The 23,660-nt window shown below is 43.6% G+C and overlaps 1 protein-coding gene across 6 annotated transcripts in view; it reads right to left on the bottom strand.

Annotated features, from left to right (window-relative positions):
• lima1a (LIM domain and actin binding 1a) overlaps nt 1–23,660 on the bottom strand; it is a 115,177-nt gene that overhangs the window by 24,496 nt on the left and 67,021 nt on the right. For 5 of the 6 annotated variants that reach the window (XM_069905920.1, XM_069905921.1, XM_069905922.1 and 2 more), the window contains 4 exons: nt 22,320–22,451; nt 20,235–20,280; nt 14,635–15,108; nt 2,002–2,146 (listed from right to left, as the gene is read on the bottom strand). In XM_069905920.1, the coding sequence (XP_069762021.1) occupies nt 2,002–2,146; nt 14,635–15,108; nt 20,235–20,280; nt 22,320–22,438 (784 nt within the window). In that variant the 5' untranslated portion in view covers nt 22,439–22,451. Of the gene's footprint in view, nt 1–2,001; nt 2,147–14,634; nt 15,109–20,234; nt 20,281–22,319; nt 22,452–23,660 lie in introns of those variants that run through there. The other variant, XM_069905918.1, reaches the window with a different exon arrangement.

The following is a 23,660-nucleotide window of genomic DNA, read 5'->3' as shown; positions in this document are numbered from 1 at the left end:
TCCCTTTTTTGGGCAATGCCCAGATCTACTGTACTTTCTGACCACACTAAGAATTGGTGACTTATTGGGGCTTCGGAGATCTGTACAGCATAGAAACAGGCCCATCAGTCCACCATGTAGATCATTTTATCTTTTCACCCACATTTGGACAGTATCCATCTATTCCTTGCCTAATTATTTAAAATGAGATTTAGAAGGATATTATGGATAGATAGCCTCTGAATCATGCCAAAATCTTTTGTTGCCTCTCGGTATGCCAACGAGCTTATCATTGCCATGTCTAAGTTTTGAGGGAAGAACAAACAACAACTAGGATACCCACTTTTCCTCTTCAACCAAACATTGGTTCAAAATGTCCACTGCAACCTTAAACCTCCAAGATATGGTTTAACCACAAATAATGAATAATAATATACTGCAAGGCAAGTGGCAGGACTTCAAAAGAGCAAGCAGCAATTCAGCTGGGAAATATTCCGTGACACAGTATTAAAAATTTACAACATGAAGTGGGGGTGGGGTGGGGGAAATGATCATTCCGGAAATCGAAGGTTGCTGGAATATTCAACACCACGATTCTATTGAACATGAACTTTGCAAAACATTTTAAATGCAGCAGTTCTTCCAATGCAATTAAAGAAAAGCTGCATTCTGGCAAGTTGCTGTTAATAAGTTACACCTAGGTGGCAAACTACCCCAACAAGATTGAGACATGCCACTAATGCACTACGTTTTTGCAAGAGGAAAGGAAATGGAAGGGGAGGGGGGGTAGGAAATATTTGAAAGTCAAATCTGATGAACAATACGGAGACAGCACTGTTCTCAAGGAAGTAGTACCTGCTTCACACTTCACAGTGACCACCAGTATTGTTCTGAGACTAATTTCGAAGGTACCACTAGAACAGTAGTTGTGTTTACACCAAAATGGATTAACCCACTAATGCTGGCAGTAGGACTCACACCAGATACAAGTAGCTATCCACATAACATAATGAGTAGGTACATCCAGTTAAAGGAAAACCATAATGACTTTCCTCACCGCCCCCCCCCCCCCCCCAAGATTGCTTCACATCCAAGCCCAATGCCTGATGGATTTCCGTACAAATGTCATTGCCCCCAAAATACTAAACATCCAGTAAAATGAATCACAGTTCAATTAGATGCAGTTGTGATTAGGAAGCATAACTAACAAGATTTGGAGAAAGACTTGGCAGTTATCTGGTAGAAAACAGTTAAACCACTATTTTGCAGCAAGTAAAAGTTGTTAGCAATTCACCAAGAGCTTCCAAATTCCCCCTCCAAAGAGCATCCCTTTGTTAGATGGCTTCACTAAGTGACTGCAGTGATCTTAGCAATTGTCAATCCAGTATTAAAGCACACAGAGCATGGAAATGCAAATACAATTCGTATGAATATTTAACAATACAGTAACAGAGGACACCGGGTTATTTTGCCAAATGTCCATTTTCATGTCGCAAGTTGTTTCTGGAAATGAGACCAGGTTTTTTCAGACGGCACTCTGACCACTCGAAATAAAAAAGATCTGTGGTTAACTGGCAATGTAAACAAGGTGGCATACCTGCCACCAGGACAGCAGGCATCGCCAAGCCTAAGAAAGCTGGTTTTGGTCCAACAACAGTTCAAAGCTTGAAACTGCTGGGCACGGGGGCAAGAGGCGAAGTGCTTCAAGCTGATGAGGAAACAATTCTGCACCGGAATCAGGCCACTTTCTTTCGCAGGAACGCTCCCATGATCACAGAATCACTAACTCAGGGTCAGTGCTGGAAATGCAACATTAAAAGGGCAGCTTTCAGAACGCAAACAGATAAAGTGCCCACTTACTCAACTTGGACTGCGCTGCTATTCCCAAATTTAAACAGCCCTGACTGCTAACACCCCCTCGTTCAGTAGCAAACTCAATACAACTTCACCTTCTACAAACACAAGACCCGACGATAACCCCCCTTCTTCCCAGCCGAGGGTTATTTTGAAAAAAACCCTTACCAAAAGCATCGGATTTAAAGCCACTTGGGTTCTCGTCCCTCGCTTTGTTCTCCACCACGCCTTCAATCAGACAGCTGCCTTCTGCAGGCTTGTCTAACCACTTCTCGGAATCGTCAGACTTGAGGTGCTGATCTCGGGCAGCCTGCTTGGGAACAAAAGAACACCCACCACATTTGATGCTGAACATTATCTGGGAGGGAGCACTTCAGGACGATCCTGACCGAGTCGCTCGTCATATCTCGTCCAGTGAAGCACGGTGCACGATTTGGCTCTCAACCGCAGCTGGAAGCAAATCAACTCGTCTTTTGTTGAAGGAAGCAGAAATCACTTATTTAATCAAATCATCTTTGTCTGCCATCGGAAACTGTTGCAATTAGCATGTTGCCTGACTGAAAAGAACCAGCAGATACAATTAGCACCAAGCATAAAGAAACTCAGACAATGAAGCTCAGGAGCCCATCTGCCCAGGTTCAGACCCATACGATTGCATCACAAGTCTTAATAAACTTCCATGCTCCGAAGGGGAGCACGATCCTGCCATCTGGATCAGCAAGAGTTCAAAAGCCTTGCAGCGTTCATGGACAAGACTGACCCCGCCCCCCACCCCCTACTCACTCACTCACTCACTCTCTGCAGTCACCACAAGGCCCCTTTAACCCCATTCCCAGATAGTGAAAAGAAAACTGTCGGGTACCGACCATCATTTGCTGCTGTAATTGAATTGCCTATATTTTTGCTAAAAGCACCCATTCAAAATTTTTAAAAACCTCATTCTGGTGTACAGGTTTGAGCAAGGAACAACATTCTGTCAAGTATTATTCCCTTGATAAGTCACATCTTTAGCCGCCGCAGACAGTACTGAGACAGCCGCTCAGATTTTTTTAAAAAGAGGTATTCTGCTCATCGATACGCATTTGGTTTGCATATTTAAATTCCCTTCCTTCCCCATCAACTTTCTCCAAGCCTTCACTGAAAGCATGGGTGAGAGTTGTGGCAAAATTCCAGCAAGTAGGAAACAATGTGGGTCAATGTACGGGTGCCAGCTCTTCGGCTGGCCGATCTATCCAAATATTTTCCTTTTCGGGGAAGAGTCTTTCTCAAAGAAGCGCCTTTGACTATGCTTACTCCAGGGATCACAGATCCTTGACAAAGAGTGAAGCCAGGATTGCAGTGGGTAGACGGCCATGCAGTGTCGAGGTTGGAAAACAAACAGCAGACATAACAGTAGCATGAAAAGAGGCTTCAAGATGGACACGAATATGAATGGGATGAGCAGCAGAGTTTTAGTTTGATTTGCAGTTCATGTGTGGCACAGAAGGGCCTGTTCCGGTGTTCAACCGAATTGAGTCACAATGTTCTGAGTGGATGTGTGAATATTTTCTGAGTGATAACCATATATGGAACAGGACTTGTCACCCAATTTACACACAGATGCTGGAGGAACTCAGCCGATCGGCTGGTAAAGATATAGGACTGACTATTCGGGCGGGAGCCCTTCTTCAAGGTATAAGCCAATAACAGGAAGGCGTCTACTGGCTGGGGCAGGAGTCCAGACCAACAAAAGGGGTTAGTTGGATATGATAAGGGGAAAGGTGAGTGTTGGTTTTGGTTCTGTGAAAGGACACAGACACACATGGCATTTTTTAAAATATACACAAACTTTGAAATTCTTCCCCCAAAAAATGAGCATATTTACCTCCAATGTTTCCCGACGTGATCGTTCATACAGGGGCACTTTTACACAGCCTTCCTGTGTTGTGGAGTTCGTCAGAGGGGGAACATCATATTTATTAAGTCTGTTTCTTACGGAGTGGCTGTGGTCAATTTACACTGCAGCTGCTCCGTAAAAATGTGTAGGGGTCCTAGTGGAAAAATTACGGGATGGAATTTGCATAAAAAATTCCATCCTGACATTCTTACACTGCCACCAGAGCTGAAATTTTTTGTTCGGTGGCTGTGTAAAAGTGCCCCCATACTCAAGCAGCGCGCACTGGGGAAAGGAGAAAGGGGGGGGGGGGGGGGTAAACAGAAACCAGAGAAGTCGACGTTAATGCCATCCCGTTGGAGGGTGCCCAGATGGAAGATGAGGTGTCGTTCCTCCAATTTGTGGGTGGTCTCAGTCAGGCAGTGCAAGGGAAATTGAAAAGTGGATCATGTGAGTTCCAAGTTATTGCAGTAGACAGAGCAGAGGTGCTCAACAAAGTGATCTCCCGGTCTGTGCCCAGTCTCTCCGATGTAGAGGAGACCTCAGCGGGAGCACCGGATGCAGTAGATGACCCCTGCAGATTCACAAGTGAAAAGTTGCTCCACTTAGAAGGACCATTTAGGGCCCCGAAAGGTAGTGAGGGAGGAGGTGTGGGCACAAATGGAGCATCTCCTGCAGCCATAGGGGTAGGTGCCAAGAGGACTATTGGTGGGGAAGGAGGAGTGGACGAAGGAGTCACAGAGGGAGTAGTTCCTGCGGAAGGCGGAGAGGGGAATATGTGTCTGGTGGGGGATCACATAGTAGGTGGCGGAGGAGGATATGTTGGACACGGAGGCTGGTAGGGTAGTAGGTAAGGACAAGGGGAATCCTGTCCTTGTTGCACGCAGGGGTGGAGGGGGCCAGGGCAGATGTGCAAGTAACAGGATATGAGGGTGAGTGCCGAGTTGTGGCGGTAGAGGGAAACCCACTTTGTTTGAAGGAGGACATCTCTGATGATCTGGAATGGAAGTCCTCATCCTGGCAGCAGATGCGACAGAGAAATCAAGAGAATAGAATGCAATCCTTACAGGGGACAGGGTGTGAAAAGGTGCGGTCAAGGTAGCTGTGGGTGTTGGTGGGTTTGTAGAAGATGTCTGTTGGGAATTTGTCTCCCATCTCAGCTGAGCTCCTCCAACATTTCGGTGTGTTTTTACTACAATCACAGCATCTGTCGTTTCAGAACAATTCACACAATGTTCTGAAATGACAGAACAAACTCAAGGGGCTAAGTAACCTGCCACAAATTCACTCGTTTGTTTAAACAAATTCAAATCCATTCTCCCTAGCAAATCAGAGCAGGATATTCAATAGTAAGCGTTACAACCATACTCAAACCCAATTCACGCACATTGCTGCAGGCAGGGTCAAAAGGATGATTAGAAGTGGGGTATTTTTTTGTTTAACTGAAGTTCATTGCACTTGGGCCCTTTCTGATTTGCATGGTTCTGCATTTACCTTCCACAGCCATCTGGAGCCTCTGGAGAACTTTGTGGAGACAGCACTCAGGTGACACCAGCTGAGTGTCGCTCGTGTCGCTGATGCATGCCATTTCTACCCACTGATGCTGTCTGGACTACTGAATTCCTCCAGCAATTCTTTGCTCCAGAAAACTAGGTAATCTGTTCATTGCAGAACAAGTTTTTTGGTCTGGAACCAGTTTGAAAATAAACATCACCTACATTTTGCTCATACCTTGATGAAGGGCTCAAGCCCAAAATGATGGTTATGTATATTTATCTTAGCAATATAAATACACTGATTGATCTGCTGAGTTTCTCCAGGGTTGTGTTTTTACTTCAACCAAGGTATCTACAGACTTTCGTGTTTTACTCTTAAAAATAGACATTTATTTAAGTTCAGGATGTTCTTAGTGTGTTTCACAGCCAAAGTAATACTTGAAGTCCAATCACCATTGTTTTCCTCCTCCTCGGTTAAGAATTATGTGCTTCTTCTCCAGTTCTGTGGGTTGAGATGGCTACAGAGAATTAGAAGGGATTTGCAAAGCCTTTGCCACAGGAGGGGAAGTGGTGATTTACCAAGTGGGTAGATAGGCTGTTTGAAAGGAGTGTTCATTTTCACTTGGCCTTTGTGTGTTTCCATCATAGAAGACAACTTGTGTGTGTTCACCGGTGGCAGTCCCACATTTCTGTACAAGTCAGGGTTCATGTTGCATTTTCAGATTTATTGTCAGAGTACATGCACGACATCACATACAACCCGGAGATTCCTTTTTCCTGTGGGCATGGCAGAATTACCACTAATTGGTAGTGCAAAAAAATAAACTGTACACAGTGTAAACAGGCAAACAATGAACTGTAAACAGATAATGAATGTAAACAAACTAACTAACTGTGCACAGAGCCCTTAAATGAGTCCCTGATTGAGTTTGGTCTTGAGGAGTCTGATGGTGGAGGGGGAGCAGCTGTTCCTGAACCTGGTGGTGCGAGTCTTGAGGCACCGATACCTTTTTCCTGATGGCAGCAGCAAGAACAGAATGTGTGCTGGATCCTTGATGATTGCTGCTGCTCTCTGACGGCAGCGTTCACTGTAGATGTTCTCGATGATGGGGAGGGTTTTGCCTGTGATGTCCTGGGCTGTGTCCACCACCTTCTGGAGGGGCTTTACACTCAGGGGTATTGGTGTCCCCATTACCAGAGAGTGATGCAGCCGGTCAGCACACTTTCCACCACACCTCTGTAGAAATTTGCCAGGGTTTCTGGTGTCATACCAACCCCTTCCTGAGGAAGTAGAGGCACTGACGTGCTTTCTTCACGGTGCCATTAGTGGGTTTGGACCTGGAAAGATCCACTGAGATAGTGACTATCCAGAACTTAAATTTGCTCACCCTCTCCATCTCTGATCCCCCAATGATCACTGGAATGTCCACCTCTGGCTTTCCTTTCCTGTAGTCAACAATCGGCTCCTTCGTTTTGGTTCCAGAGGAGACTGAGAATGCCCTTTGAAGCATTTTCTAACCCCATGGAAATCACTTGCAGTGAAAGAGCGGAGTAGGGCCATAGTGAGTGACTGCAATGAGGCTTGTGGATAACTTGGCTGACCCATTGGAACTGGTCAGTGTCACGGACATTGGATGTGAGACAACGCTGATGTTGGTTTTCTTATCCTACCAGTCGATTTGTAGGATTTTGTCGATTCTTAGCTTCAAATAAGCAGTGTTTCAGAGGCTTACTGAGGGCAGAGATCACAAATGCACAGGATCTGCAGCTAAAAACAATCTACTGGAGGAACTCATTGGGTCGAGCAGCGCTGGGGTGGGCAAAGAACTATCAACATTTTGAGTTGAAACCTGACATCAGTCTTGGAATTTTACTTTAATTGTCACCAGTGCAAATTGTGTCCTGGGGAAGTTGCAGCAAGCAAGACTTGTATTGCATTGGTCCATTGTACTTATGAATAGGACAAACTCTGATCAGGGTCTCAACAGACGTACAGGAAATGTTGCCTTCGAGCTGCACAAAGGGCAATGTGATAATCATCTGGATTTTTTCCCCCCATTTTCATTAAAAGTACGATAATTATTTGTCAGGATACTTGGTTCCAGTTTCTCTCATCCAAAAGATGACAGTTGTAACAGTGCAGCACTCTTTCAAAGACACTACTGGAGCTTTGCCCTAGTTGAGTAGAATTTGATCCCACATTCTTCTGACTTGGAGAAGAGTGTGTATCCACTGACCTTGTTTTTAAAGCCTTGGTGTTTATGAAAGTGGTCATCCAAACAAATTAACAATGAAAAGAAAACATCCATTTGCTGGCCACTTTTGGCATTTTTAGCTCTTACCACGTGGACAATTGGATTTCAGACAATACTTTTTTAAAAAATGAATGAATGTTACCTGGGTAGCATTTAAAAAAAAGTGCACAGGCCACCCAAAACCATTTTACAACTATTTCATTCAAAGATAGCAAGGTCACATGAACAGCAAATAAGCTAATGACCATATAATTTGATGCATTGGTCAGAGAGCAAATCGTGGCCAGGAAAATGAACTCTCCTCAGCAATTTGCCAAGGAAACTTGCATCCTCGTGAACAGACAAAGAACAACTTCAGACTAATATTTCAGCCAAGGGATGAAGCCTCTGGTAACTGGAAACCATGGCCGGTGTTAATAATTGAAATATTTTTGGTGCAGTTCAGACTGAAAAGACCAAAATCCATAATTGGGTTGTTTTTCAAAGTTTTAAGAGGGTAGAAATCAAAATTTTCATGCCACTTTCGCACCAAAATGGAATCTGAGCAACACCACTATTTAGAGAGAGCAAAAAGCACATGCTGGAAATGGGAAAATAAAACAAACTTCATCAGAAATGATAACAGTCACCAACATTCAGAGGAATAGGAAAGAGAGAAAAATAAATGTTTAAATTGCAGCGATATTTCAGCATTTGTGCACAGGTATCATCGAGTTTCAGAAAGCTGAAACTGAATAGCAGAACAATGAACTGACCACTTCAAAACACACCAAGGTGAGGAGATTCCCCCAGTTGACACACCCCATCACACCAGGCAATGCATCCAGAGCATCAGTCAGGTAAAATCCTCCAATCAAATATGATCATGCATTTTGTTCAAAATCCAACTTTACATGGCCACTCTCTTACTTTGATATTGCAGTGCCCTGCAGAGATTTTTAAATTTAAATTTAGCCATACAGCATGGTAACAGGCCCTATCAGCCAACAAGTCTGTGTTGCCCAATTAACCTACAACCCCAGAACATTTTGAGCAGTGGGAGGAAGCCAGTTCACCTGGAGGAAACCTACATGACACAGGAAGATCATACAAACTCATTACAGACAGCACCAGATTCAAACCCCTGTCTTGATCACTGGTGCTGTAACATCATCCATAGGAAGCAAAGGTATATAATCAATGTTTTGGGCCTGAGTGCTTTGTCAAGGTATGAGCAGAAAGCAGGCAGGTCCCTGAACAAAAAAATGGAGGGGGAGGAGGAAGAAGTTTCAGGGGGAGGATCATAGGCCATAGGTCAAGGGTGGTTAACCTTTTAATTTTAATTTAGACACACAGCATGGTAACAGGCCATTTCAGCCACGAGTACATATTGGCGGGTTGGTTAATTGGGCGGTACGAACTCGGGCCGAAATGGCCTGTTACCGTGCTGTTTGTCTAAATTAAAAATTAAAAGGTTGGCACCCTTGTCACAGGTGAATATGGATGAGAAGCCAGAAGAGAAAAAAAACTAAATGATAGGGGGAGGGGGTAGTTCTCTGAATGGAGGGAAGGAGGTGGAGAACTGGAGGAAAAAAGTGGGGTAAGGGAGAGAGAGGCAGGGGAAGGGTCCGACAGAAAATGGTTAAGTTAATATTAACGCCATCTGGTTGAAGAGTGCTGTGATTCACTTAGGTGTTGTTCCTCCAATTTGTGGGTGGCCTCGGTGTGGCAGTGCACAAGACCATGGACGAACATCAGGAGTTGGAATGGTTGGCCACTGAGAGGTCCCACTTATTGCAGCAGACAGAGCTAGTGCTCAATTAAACAATTTCCTAGTCTGCAGAAGCAGACTGGCAAGGGATAAGGGAGTCATGCAGGGAGTGGTCCCTGCAGAAAATGGAGGGGAAAAAGTGTCTGGTGGTGGATCACATTGTATGTGGCAGAAATTGTGGAGGCTGGTGGATGGTAGGAGAATTCTGTCCTTATTGCATCTTGGGGCAGAGGGGGTCAGGGTGGATGTGTGGGAAATAGAGGACATGCAGGCAAGGGCTGAGTTGATGGCAGTATAGGGGGGAAGCCACATTTTTTGAAAGACATCTCGGATGTTCTGGAATGGGCCTTAGCCTGGGAGCAGATTTAACAGAGAAATTGAAAGATATGAATGGGATCTTTACCAGGGTCAGGCTGTGAAGAGATTTAGTTGAGGTAGCTGTGAGAGTTGGTGGGTTTGTGGAAAATGTCTCCCGAGATGAAGCCAGATCAAGAAAGAGGAAAGTGTTGCCAGAAATGGACCAAGTGAATTTGAGGTCAGGGTGAAAGTTAACAGCAAACGTGGATAAAGTTGAGGAGCTCATCATGAGTGCCTGAGGCAACACCAATGTAGTTGCCAATGTAGTTGCCAATGTAGTTGACAAAGAGTTGAGGAGATTTGTCTGTGTAGCCTTGCAGTATGGATTACTCCACATGTCAACAAAAAGGCAGGCAAAACTGGGACCCATGCAGGTACCCATGGCTACCCCTTCAATGGAGAAAGTGGGAAGAACAAAAGGAGAAGTTATTGAGGGGGGAATGACAAGTTCTGTCAGACAGAGGAGGGTTTTGGTGGTGGACTGGTTGGGTCTTTTGAGAAAGAAACAAAGGGTTTTGAGACCTTCAATATGGGGGATGGAGTTTTTCATTCTCCACTTAAAGGCAAAACAAAGTTATAAAAAGATGGGAAAGTAGAATGGAGGTGAAAAGAGAAAATAGATCAATAGGATGGTTGGTTTGAGGCCAATATGCGATTCCAAGGGTCTTGAGTGTTTATTTGATATTATAGTGGCATCAATCCCAACACAAACATTCCTTGAAAAGATAGATTATAAGATTCAAAATGCAGGGATGAAGGTTTGCCAGCTAAACAGATCAATCTTCAAAAGGATACAAACCACCAGGACATCAACTTTCCTCAGCTATCCAGAATGCTGCAAGTTGGGTAGCACTTGAAAAGCCATGGAACGCCTGGCATGGAAAAACATGTCTTCATATCATGCAGCAAATGTCAAAAAGACTAAAAGCAATGGCGCCTCTTTGCCAGGCAGTTTTTCATTCTCCACTTAAAGGCAAAACAAAGTTATAAAAAGATGGGAAAGTAGAATGGAATAATTGTATGCTCCAGGTCAGTGGACCAAAAAAGAGCCTAGTGTTTCATTGTGTGACTGCATAGATCATGCAAGTCATTTGACATTTTATCATGTTGAATGCTCTCCTTTCAGTATCCTGTCTGTCACACAAACACCAGTCAGAGGTAAGTCGGCTCTTACTTTGGCCATTTCTTCAAAGCTTTGCCCAATAATGTTGCACATTTCTCAGACAGACACACTCTCAGCAGTTTTGGCAAGACTTGCCCTTCTCGAGCACCTTCTGTGGTCTCCAGATGTCATTTGGTGCTTTACTGGCAATAAAGCACATCTCAAAGTGTTGTCATGTGGCTATTTTATGCTGCTCACACAAATGTAGGCACATCTCCAAGCTCTGAGCAGCTCATGTGATGGAACAGATAGGACCACAGTGCAAATTTCTAGTTGGGACTTGGGTGTGCCAATGTATAATGCATGTCAAAAACGGTTTCACGGATGAAGGGAACACACCGAAACGCTGGAGGAACTCAGCCGGTCTTTTCAGCATCTATAGGAGAAAAGATACATTGCTGATGTTTCGGGCCCGAGCCCTTCTTCAAGGGAAAAAAAAAATCAGAAAAGGTAGAAGCAGGATGTATCAGGAAGTCTCAGAATTGAAACAATGGGGGAGAAATCCAGACCAACAAAAGGTGTTCATTGGATCTGATAAGGGATAAAGTGAGAATTTATCATGAACAAAAGGAGACAGGGAAAGGAGAGACAACAAGGGAGACAAGGAGTGGGGGAGGTTTTAAAGAAAGCCAAAGAAGTCGATATTAGTGCCATCCAGTTGGAGGGTGCCCAGTCAAAAGATGAGGTGTTGTTCCTCCAATTTGCAGGTGGTCTCAGTCTGGTAGTGCATGAGACCATGAACAGATATGTCGGCAAAGGAATGGGACGGGGAATTGAAATGGGTGGCCACTGGGAGATCCACACTATTGAAGCGGACAGAGCCGAGTTGCTCAACAAAGCCATCTCCCGGTCTGCGTCCAGTCTCTCTGATGTAGAGGAGACCACAGCGGGAGCACCGGATGCGGTAGATGAACAATGTAGATTTACAAGTGAAGTGTTGCTTCACTTAGAAGGACAGTTTGGGGCCCGGAATGGTGGTGAGGGAAGAGGTGTGGGCTCGAATGGAGCATCTCCTGCGGTCACAGGGGTAGGTCCCAAGGGAATGATTGGTGGGGAGGGAGGAGTGGATGAGGGAGTCACAGAGGGAGTGGTCCCTGTGGAAGGCAGAGAAGGGAATGTGTCTAGTGGTGGGATCACATAGTAGATGGCGGAGGAGGATGTTTTGGATGTGGAAGCTGGTGGGGTGGTAGGTAAGGACATGAGAAATCTTTGTCACACATGGGAGCAGGGGGGACCAGGGCAGATGTGCGTGTAATGGAGGGTGTGCGGGTGAGTGCTGAGTTGTGGTGGTAGAGGGAAAGCCACCTAGTTTGAAAAAAGGAGGACACCTCTGATGATCCGGCATTGAAGTCCTCATCCTGGATGCAGATGCGATGGAGAAATTTAGAGAATGGAATGGAAGGTGGTGGTGGAGGGGGATTGGTTGGTTCTATTGACCAGAAAAAAATGAAAGGTTTTGAGGCCTTCAGTATGGAGGTGCATAGGGATTGGATATCCATGGTAAATATAAGATGGTCGAGTTCAGGGAACTGGAAGTTGTTGAAGTGATGGAGGGCATGTGAAATGTCCCAGATGTAGGTGGGTAGGGACTGGGCCGGGGGGGGGGGGGGGGGCCCAAACAGAGTCAAGGCAAGCAGAGACCGATTCGGTGGGGTAGGAGCATGCGGACACAATGGGTCTGCTGGGACAATTGGGATTGTGGATCTGGGTAGGAGGTAGAAATGGGTGGTACGGGGTTGGGAAACAATAAGGTTTGAGGACATGGCAGCGAGGTGACCAGAAGTTATGAGTTCAGAGATGGTGCATGATACAGTGATTTGATGAGGTCCTGTTGGAGGGGTAAGTAAGAGTTGTCGTAATTTTGCTTCAGCCAGATAGAGAAGGTTCAGTTATCAAGAGAAGCTGGCGATTTATTGCAAAACTTAATGACCAAAGGCAACTTCCTTGGAGTTAGAGTTAAAACAGGAACTTTCTCGGAGTTCAGTTATCTCGTGACCTATCATGGACAGGTCAGGAAGGCACAACAGTGTTTGCACTTCCTGAGAAGACTGAAGCGGGCAAGGCTACTGGACACCAATATATAAACCATCCACAGGAGCTCTGTCAAGAGTGTTCTGGCTGGCTGCATCACAGTGTGGGTACGGTTGCTGCAGAGAAATGGATTGGAGGTTAATCCTCAGGATCATAAGACTGGCAGAGAGGATCACTGGAGTCTCCCTCCCCTTCTCTTCACCCCACCCCCCATTGACATGATCTACCGGGATCATTGTCTGAAGAGGGTGTGCAAAATCTTGAGGCCCTCTTCCACCTGGCACACAGCATCTTTCTTTCAGCTTCCTCAAACAACTGATTTTAATCTTTTCTCTCCTGGTGGCCTTCAGTCTGAACAAATCTTTTAAAATGGTCTTCAAATATGAAATATCCTTGACTAAGCTTTTGATTACTTGGAGATTTTCTTTAATGAACATACACATACAACTATTAACATTCACTTGAGAACACGTGCAAAATGTTGGGACATTTTGCTAAATGAACAAAATCCGCTTTGAGCTGATCTAACACTTGAGGGGGTCAGCTGAAGTGACAGAATCCACAACAGGCTTGAATGCTAAAGCACTTGCTCATCTTCCTGACTCTCCCAAAAATAATTATAGCAGAGCCTCATAAATACATACATCACAAAATATCAGAGCAGATGCAGAGGGGCCAAATGGCCACCTCTTAACCCAGCTAGATTTTATGACAGTTGGGAGAGATAGTTCCCATTCACTTAAAACAAGCCAAGGGAGTGCTAGTTGATCACTGAGTTCGGGGCTCCCCATGGATCAAGTTCTATGCTTCTCAGCGATACAACTGAATGGTCTTGGCTGATTCACCAGTAGAAACACTGGCCAAATTTTCCTTCCCTAATTCAATGCAGCTGAGAATTGAAAAGGCACGTTCACTGTTACCTCAATCAAGACAGCACAACCAAACCTGGGACCATCTCTCTCTCTCCTGCTCCATTCATCTCTCCAGGCTCCATGATGAAAATGGTCAACCAAGAGGCACATTTAGTTTTCTTTAACGGTTTAGAGCATGTGACCAAGCTAGGAATATCTTATGGTTATTATTTGTTTAAAAATTATTTTAATTATACAAAGATGGGGAGCAAAAGGAAGAAAAGGGGAGAGGGAGGAAGAGGGGAATTCTTACCAGATTTTTCTTTTAATCTTGAAACAAGTTATTCTGGCATTTATTGTTAGCCCTACTGTACATTAAACAAAAAGACAGATTTGAACCTCAGCAAGGAAATGCACAAGCTACTTAACAGCCAATCCTAGCCTCGGTTGGCACCTACATATGGACACTTACCCAGCAACATTGCCAGACAGCAGCCAAGACAGAAGGCAGGACTTACCTTCACACTCTTAGCTCAGACCAAGTGTAAATGGCAGAGGGGGGGGGGGGGGGGGAAATCAAATCCTGGGAGTTAGGTCGTCCTTTCCTCTAGTTTTATTTGACGCTGGAGACTGCAAGAAAAAAATCCCTTTCCAATTTTTAAATTGAACCTAAACAAGTGAACTATGACTAGAATTCAGTGGGTCTTGCATGCAATATCATTATTTTTTAACAAATCTTCAAACGAAGCTTGTTGTGGAGGGAGAACCCTTTTTCATGAAATTAAGAAAATTGCATTAAATGTCATGGGGCGGATCACTTGTTTCTTAACAAAATTTAAAACTTCTAATTCAAACACATTTGAAATTGTAAATATTGAACCAACACAATGTTTTTAAAATTCTAAGCCACAAGAGGATTCTGCACAAAGTCAGCCACTATTTCCAGAGATCAGAGCAAGAAACTTAATTTAAAATGAACAGAACTCTGCCTTAATTCAAACAGCACCTCTCAACGCAGACACTTACGTTGACTGGGAGATCATGTTGTCTGCACTTGGGCCGAGTATTCACATCACCCTTCTCAAACATCCTCTTCAAACTGTTCAATGGGACGTTAAACTTTTCAATTTTGGGGATGATTGTTAGGTCTCGCCCTGTTCCATTCTCCATTTCATTGCCCTCTTTTGAAAATGCTCTCTCCATCTTCCAGCTCTCACCCTGCCTCTCGCTCTCTGCACCAGGGTAAGAAAATCTGTTTGAGGCTCCTGGACTCCTGGGAGATTTGCTTCTTGTGGTTGGACTCTTGGAATTCTGATCCGATTCACTTCGAAACCTCAAGCTAGCATCTGGTTTTGGACTGACGGCAGTGACCAGAGATCGGTTCATTCTGACAGGCGACTTTTGAGGCAAAGGCTGTGCTGATGATTCTGGAGCTTCCCACTTCTTCTTCAAGATGCTCAGGGTTCCCTTCCTCAGGTTAGGGGCAAATTTTTCAGTGTTCTGTAAGAGGACAAATTAACAGTTACAGGAAAGGAATGCCCACAGCATGGGTTGAAGGTTCTGTACAATTCACCAAGCAGGAAATGGTGCACACACATGCACATACGTGTCACTTGTGCTTCAAGTTTCAGGGGCAGCTGCAACCATTTAGTGCTACAACTTGTATAGGCATTTCTGCCTTGGGGGCTTAACAGAAAGGCAGGAAACTGGAGCAGGAAATGATAAAACAGCAGGGTATCCTTATAAGGAAAAAGGAAGAACAATGAAGGGAATTGTTAAGGATTTCACTCGTAGCACTGGAACATAAAACAAGTTCTTACTTTTTGTTTTTAAAACTAATTTCTTGTGAGTGGTAGTTTCAACTTTGTGGGCATATAGAGTGCACAGTTCTTATATCATTCCTCTCCACATGGATATCTTTATATTCAAGCCAGAAAGCAAAGTCAGTTCATTGTGCAGGAGTTCACCAGACTGATGTCTGCACAAGTTAGGGGGTGGCTGATTTTAGATTTTCAAATCCAGTCAGCAACAGGAAACAACCTGAACAGGCAGTTTTCCTTTATCAACTGGAATTTCAGATGACATGCACTAATGAGTCGATAGTGGGGTTTATTTAAAGGTAACAGATCCCTCCCAGAAGTTGGAAACACTGGCGAGGAGTTATTTATTGCTCATCCCCAGTGATCTTGAGAATGCAGTGGTGGGCTACTTTGGTCTGAGTCATGTTCACAACTGTCTGCATTTTCTTGTGGTCTTGGGCAGAGCAGTTTGTTTACCACAGTGATGCACCCTCACAGGATGCAGTAAAGTGGACACAGGTGACGTGCCCAGTTTCCACAGGGTTCTGAGGAAGTTGAACTGTTAGTGCATTTTCTTGGCCATTCGAAATCCCCCAAGTCATACCTGTCCAAAATTTTAAAAAATGTTTCAATTGAACCCACTTCCATAGTTACACTTTGTTTCTCAGTTCCACAGCTAAAATCCTTCGTTTTGTTCTCAGAGAAATTTGCTGATATTTTGCAATATTTCCATTTGGATTTGCTTGCTGTAATGCAAATAATTTCCTCTCCCATTTAGACTTGCAAATGAGTAACAATAACATGCTACAACTGGAAAAATCTTCAACTACAAATAAACTGAAAAGTATAAAGAACATATCAAGATGTAAAATGTGACTGTTACAATTATGTTGCACCAATGACTCATTTCCTGTTAATAAATCTTTCATATAATGGACATACAGTACACACAGTGTCCACAGTGTTACCAGAGAGTTTCTGATGGAACGAAGTTCCTCAATTGAAACAGTCAAGGGCATTGACATGACATATCAATGACATCATTGGTATGCTGGGCCTTGTGTGGCGAGGGTGGGATACAAATCACATAGCGTGATGTTAACCTAGAGTTTCAGATAGAGTGATGCATCCTTTGTCCCTTCTGAAGTGGCAAGACTCATCCAAGGCCACAGTTCCACTCTATACAAATCATCCAAATGATTACTAATGTAAGCAAAAACCTACACAGATCTCTGAAGATAATTCAAACATGGTCACCAATCATTATCCTCTCAGACAGTCTCTCAGCATTGAGGGCAACTTACTTCCACACTAATTTGGATCTTGATGTAGGGCAACATAGGCACCTCTTGACCCATCTGTGGAAGAGTCTGTATTGAATTGTCCATTGTCATGTGTATCGAGAGTGATTTTTTTAAAAAAAAAGGTTATTTTTGCTTGCTCTCCAGGCAAGTCAAAGGTTTTCCTCATTCAATCATTCAATTCAATACAGACACTTCCACAGATGGGGCAAGAGGTTCCCAATAGATATGCCGGCACACACACAAAAAAAGCTTCTGGAGGAACCCTGAGTCAGGGAGTGTCAGTGAAGTTAATAGGAGCCCTTTGCCTCCAGAGAAGTAATCTGACCTACCGAGTTCATCCAGAAGTCCACATTTCCAGGTTCTTGCTGACGCTCTTTATTGCATTTCCTAGCCCAGTAAGCACTGATATATCACAACATTGATTTTGCCATAAGCACAATTTATATTGCAAGCCTACAATGAAGAATAGGCAAAATGCAATTCAGCACTTAAAAGGTGGTAGAATATACCTAATAGTTACAGGAACTTTTGGGCTTTCAAGTCCATCTCATTTTTCAATTAGATCACCATTGTCCTGCATCTGCACTTTATCTACCCACCTTGATTCCAAGCCATACAAACTCAGTGAAAATAAAAGCAAATTAAAATGAGGACATTGGCGACTTCAGGGGTTTCTACGAGGCTCTAAAGGCTGTGTACGGCCCCTCACCACAAGTCCAAAGCCCGCTGCGCAGCTCAGACGGCAAAGTCCTCCTCAGCGACAAGATCTCCATCCTCAACCGATGGTCAGAACACTTCCAATCTCTTTTCAGTGCCAACCGCTCAGTCCAAGATTCCGCCCTGCTCCAGCTCCCTCAACAGCCCCTAAGGCTAGAGCTGGATGAGGTCCTCACCCAGGATGAGACATATAAGGCAATCGAACAACTGAAATGTGGCAAAGCAGCAGGTATGGATGGAATCCCCCCCAGAGGTCTGGAAGGCTGGCGGCAAAACTCTGCATGCCAAACTGCATGAGTTTTTCAAGCTTTGTTGGGACCAAGGAAAACTGCCTCAGGACCTTCGTGATGCCACCATCATCACCCTGTACAAAAACAAAGGCGAGAAATCAGACTGCTCAAACTACAGGGGAATCACGCTGCTCTCCATTGCAGGCAAAATCTTCGCTAGGATTCTACTAAATAGAATAATACCTAGTGTCGCCGAGAATATTCTCCCAGAATCACAGTGCGGCTTTCGCGCAAACAGAGGAACTACTGACATGGTCTTTGCCCTCAGACAGCTCTACCACAATATATAACCTACATATTATAGCGCAACTGATTTCCAATATTAATGCCCTAAATACAATAGATTTTAGAAGTATACAAAATTGAGTTGCATCAACAGTTCAACCTGGAAAACTTACTTAATGTGCAAAAACTGCTTGCTACATCTATTGAAACCAAAGGAATCTCAGTAAATGCTGCCATTGTGAAAATTGGATGCACAATCTTCAAAAAGATAAACAACCTTCAAAATGAACCTCCAGGACTGTACCTGTTTGCAATTCATTATCAACACCAAATGCTGAACACTCCTCTTCTTATCCTACTACGTAGACTATTTGAAAGAGAAAAATAGCAAGATAAAACCTGTAGGAATTAAAAAGGATTATTGGATAACATGGGATTGAGGCCCACCTCAATTTTAACTCTTCAAATCCTAACAGCCATTTAACCTTGACAAGGGTAATAGACAGAAAATGTATTGTTCTTCAAAGCAACTAAGTACTACTCAAATTATGAAAGTGGGAAGCAACTGACCTCAACTTGGGTCTTTATTTACCAATTTTTAAACTGCTTATTAAAATTTAAATCTTTTCTGAATCATGAAAATTGAAGTCGTTTATTGAAGTGTGCAGATCCCTGAAAGCCCATTTGTTTTCATTGAGGCAAAGATTTTCTATTCTCAAAATCCCCACATTTTTGAACAACTATTAATCATTCCTCCTCTGGAAATGTTTCCCAACTATTTTCCTTCTCAAAAAAATATTTGACCCTTGTGACCCTTGTCTACAATTCCCAATGCACATCACACCCTATCCAAATGGCTTTTCTTAACACAAGATAGAAAGGAATTTGATTCCATCTTGCATAGGAAAAGTCTGCAGATTTTTTTTAAATTTAAATTTAGACATACAGCACTGTTACAGGCCAATTCTGCTCTAAGAGTCTGTGCCGCCCAATTTACACCTAATTAACCTACACCACCACCCCCCCCCCCCCCGCCCCCCACCACCCCTGGTACGATCTTCAGCCCCTTGAGCTTGTTCTGTCATTGAATGAGATACAAGAAATCTGAGAGAATTTCATTGCAAATCCAAAACACTGTCCTCTATCTTTACTTCGATATTTGCAGAGCACAATTTGTCCAATCTTTCATTTAAAATTGACTGCCCTGGAACTGAACGACACTGCATGTCGAAATGTTTCAGAATTTCATTCTTAAAATGCCCAACTACAATTTTTGAACTTAATCCCACTTGGCTAGAGTTCCCTAACCAACAAGAAAAAAGTCCCTCTCCAATTTCTCCATTGACTTGAAAACTTAAATTAAACCAGTCCTTAACCTACATTCCAGAGAATACAATCATAAATGGTGCAATGGTGCAATCTCTCCTGCCAATTTACCAACTGGTATCCAGTAGAGAAACACAAAATTTGCAGATGCTGAAATCTAGCGTAATCCTGCCAGCAGTACACAAAAACAAAAATTAAATTACCCATAGATTCCTGTCTCTCCGCTTATTTAGATGACAACCAATTTTGTTTTATCCCCATTCCTCATTGCTCTGTAACAGCCACCCCAGTTAAAAGTGTTAGATGATTCTTGAATTAATCCATGAGGTTGTTATAATGAGCTGTGAACAACCACTTTGGGGGCAAAGAGGCCAAATCACAAGTACACCTGAGAGAGATGACTACTAATGCTATTGCTTTCGAGAACAACCACGTGTTTCCATTGTGGTATGATGAGGGGGTAGTAGCATTTGATTACAGCAAGATCATTTAATCACCAAAATATCACGCTGTAGTAATATATAGTATTATAAACAGAGTTGTTCCACAGTGTTTTTAACAGAGCCATTGTTTTGTGCTTTAGGGAGAATAAGCCAACACAAAAGGACAGACATCTTATATTTATATTACCTACAGTAAAATTAAGCTGCATCAACTGGTAGATGCCAGATAAGTGAATTTTCCGGTTTCTTGAAATTGTGTGTTGCGTGATTGGTGAACTAATAGGGAGTTGTGCTAATTTTAAACTTCCATATTTTGTACCCATTTATTTTTTGTGTTTTTGTTTGTCGGTTGCTTAAATTCCGGATAACAGGGGTTTTACTGTACTTCTACATTGAAAACATCATTTAAAACCTCGGCTTCAGCCCAGTTTATATTTTTTGTACACAAAATGCAGAGCACATCCTTCAATGAGCATTCTTGGCATACACAAAAACAACCAGAAAGCACTGAAAATACATTACCCCTTTTCGTCGATCACTGCTTGCTTCCTCTGCTGCCTTCTGATACCTGATGAGAGATGGAGAGAGAATACAAGAGACTGAGATTACTATTGGGCAAATCAAGGAACAACCTCAAAATATTTATTGCTCTGTGCCTCGGTAAAGTGGGACTCCTGGTCAGCATTAACTCCAGGTTTACTTAAAATTATCAGATACTGCACTTCTTTTGAAGGATAGAGAGACAGGGCAAAGAAAATAATATTCAAGAGAGGTTGATTCAAAGTCTGTGCCTGACAGATTTGGTTCCCAGTGTGAGAGAGCTTAAATTCCTGGACTTTGGAGCAGGAGAGGAAGAAACTTAATGCAGGTTACTGCCAATTCCCCCACATTTAAATTGCACCTACTTGGGCAACCCGTTGGAATAGAGTGAAGAACAGTTGTGTCCTTTTTCACCCATGACAGTTACATGGCTGGAACTTGGATTATGCTTCTTCCTCTGCTACTCTAAGGTCCAGGGATTTTCATTCATAAATGTCAATAAGAATGACCATAGTTTTGCAAAAACAAAGTAGTCACCTACTGGCTTCGTGACTGCATGCAACATGGCAGTCATCAGGGTGAGGAATGCTATCGCTACATAACTGATGGCATGGAAAGAAAGGTAACACCCTCTCAATATCTGCATTAGAGAACAGTCCACTTTCCCCACCTCCAATTTTAATCATGCATACGGGCGATAATCTTGGGCCAAGTTCTAGGTAGAGTGCCACCTCCTCTAGGATCTGGGCCCAGCCTGTTGCACCCAACTGATGTCGAGCACTGGTCACGCTGAGCACTGGCACACCCCAGGGCTGTGTGCTCAGCCCACTCCTGTTCATGTTACTAACTGCATCGCCAGATCCAAAAGTGTCATCAAGTTTGGAGAAGATACAACATTCATTGGTCTTATCAACAACAATAAGTCACACTACAGAGAAGAGGTGGAAAATCTTAAAAAATGGTGCGACACTAGCAACCCGAGTCTCAATGTGGACAAGATGAAGGAGATGATCGTGGACTTTAGGAAGATGAGGAACAACCACCCTCCACTACACCTCAACAACTCTAGTGGAGAAAGTGGAGAGCACCAAGTTCCTTGGAGTTCACTTAACGAGTGACCTATCGTGGATGCACAACATCTCCTCACTGGTCAGGAAGATGCAACAGCGACTGCACTTCCTGAGAAGACTGAATGGGCAAGGCTACCAGCCACCATCATGTCAACTTGCTATAGGAGATCTATTGAGAGCATCCCGGCCGGCTGCATCATAGTGGGGTATGGTTGCTGCAGAGAAATGGATCAGAGGTCAATCCACAGGACCATAAGAGTGACAGAGAGGATCACTGGGGTCTCCCTCCTCCCATCAACATGATCTGCTGGGATCATTATCTGAAGAGGGTGTGAAAAATCATTGAGGACCCCTTCCACCCCACACACACCATCTTCCAGCTGCTCCCATCAGGGAAGAGACACAGGAGGATCAGAGCCAGCACCACCATATTTGTCTGGTTGACCGTTACGTCTGGTTGAGCGTTACGTCTGGTTGAGCGTTACGTCTGGTTGAGCGTTACGTCTGGTTGTGCACAGAGGACCAGAGAATGCAGTTTTGTTGGGTTGTACTTGTATAATCAGATGCCAATAAACTTGACTTGAATTATGTGCAATTGCACTCGTGTTTGTTCCAAGCCATTTGATCGACCACTCTTCCACAGTGACAAGAGTTCTTTTAAAATTGCAAAGCCGCAGTATTCTTAGGAAGCCGGATTGCGTGTTCACACAGAACTGAAAAAAAGCCAGCTCCATAGGTCAAATACTCTCCACCACTGAGACTATGCCCCCCCACCATCCCACCCCCCCGGATGATCGAAGACAGGCAAGTTTGGATCACCCATCCGCCTTTGATTTTTAAATTAAAAAAAAAGTTATACACACTGATCTTAATAGGTGGATAAAACCAGCTTTACAGCTCTGTCAAAGGGGCTAGTGAGCACAAAATTAGAGAAGCCAACATTTTATACATTGTAAAAAAAAAATCTACCTAATTTTATTATTATAAAATTACTTACTTAGAAAAACGTTCCCTGAGTGCAGCTGATCCTCTTTTATTAACTATGGACAGCTCTCTGGCAGTAACCCGCAGTGATTGAGAGGCCCATTGCCCTCTGCTGAATGGTGATCGCTCCATGGTCGAGGTTTGCCTGCATAAAAGTGTAAAAAAAACATGTATTTGTGTACAAAATGTTGACACACAAGGGAGGAGTTGCCACATGGAAACTGGTGACCCCCAAAAGCATGCAATTGACAACATTTTATTAAAAATATTATACAATAAAAGGCAAGTAAAAATCCCTGCTGTCATAGAGAGAGCTGAATCTGGCCAGTTTGATCAGGTTCCTGTTCTTGTAGTGTACCTGCTGATTTAAAGTTGGTCACTCACAAATATGTGAAATTGCAGCCAAAGAATTTCTTTAAAAAAAATAACTCCAGACTCTGGAAATCTGAAAACAAAAAAGAAAAGGCTGAAAAAACACTCAGCAGGTCAGGCAGCACCTGTGGAGATAGAAATTGAGTCAACATTTCAGGTCTCACCCAATATTGAATTACAGGTTTCCCCCGCTATCTGAAAGTAGAGCGTTCCTATGAAACCTTTCCTCAGTCAAAATGGTGTAAGGCGAAGAAGCTATTACCATTGATTTCTATGGGAATTATTTTTTTCGCTTTCCCAGACCCAAAAATAACTCAAGATCTAAAATGACACAAACACATAGTTAAAGCAGGAATTATGATAACTACACAGCCTATATAAAATAGAAATAATGCACAGTACAACTTTGATTATCTGAAATCGGATTCTCATAGAACCTCATTTATCCAAAAATTTTTTCTGAGGCAAAGTGACCTCACAGGTTGAACAAAAAAAAATTCACTTGACATGAAATGAGAACGACGATTGTCCTTGTTTCAGGCAACTCCCTCCCCTCTCTCGTTCCATTTCTTCTTTACCTTCCCCTCTTGACTTTTCTCCCCAACTCTCCCTCTCAAACTGTCTCTCAGCCACAAGCAGTCAGAAGAATCCCTTGTCCCAGCGTCATCAAGGAGAGCGGCCTCCTGGAGGGGATCTTGGGCTCAGTGGTGTTCCCTCTCCTTCCCCTCCTCATTAGCCCAACAGAGCTTCCAATGCTGAACCCTTCCCTCAGCCTACTACCACACACGCACACTGGACTCTCCTGTTCTGTAGGCTTAGTGGAGGATTCGGAGTCAGGAGCTCCAGTGACCAGAGAGGCAGGAGGCCATCGACTCACCAGTGAGTGTTCCACCGGTGTAGGAAGCCTCCCCAGGGATCAATGGCAGCAGTTGATTGGTTTCTGTGATTGGCTGCAGCCAGCATTTTTTTGGTGAGAATTAAA

Source organism: Narcine bancroftii, chromosome 12 (assembly GCF_036971445.1).
Source record: "Narcine bancroftii isolate sNarBan1 chromosome 12, sNarBan1.hap1, whole genome shotgun sequence".
NCBI classification, from domain to species: Eukaryota; Metazoa; Chordata; class Chondrichthyes; order Torpediniformes; family Narcinidae; genus Narcine; species Narcine bancroftii.
Note: the sequence above shows the minus strand (reverse complement) of the source record. Positions and strands in the feature narration are given on the sequence as shown.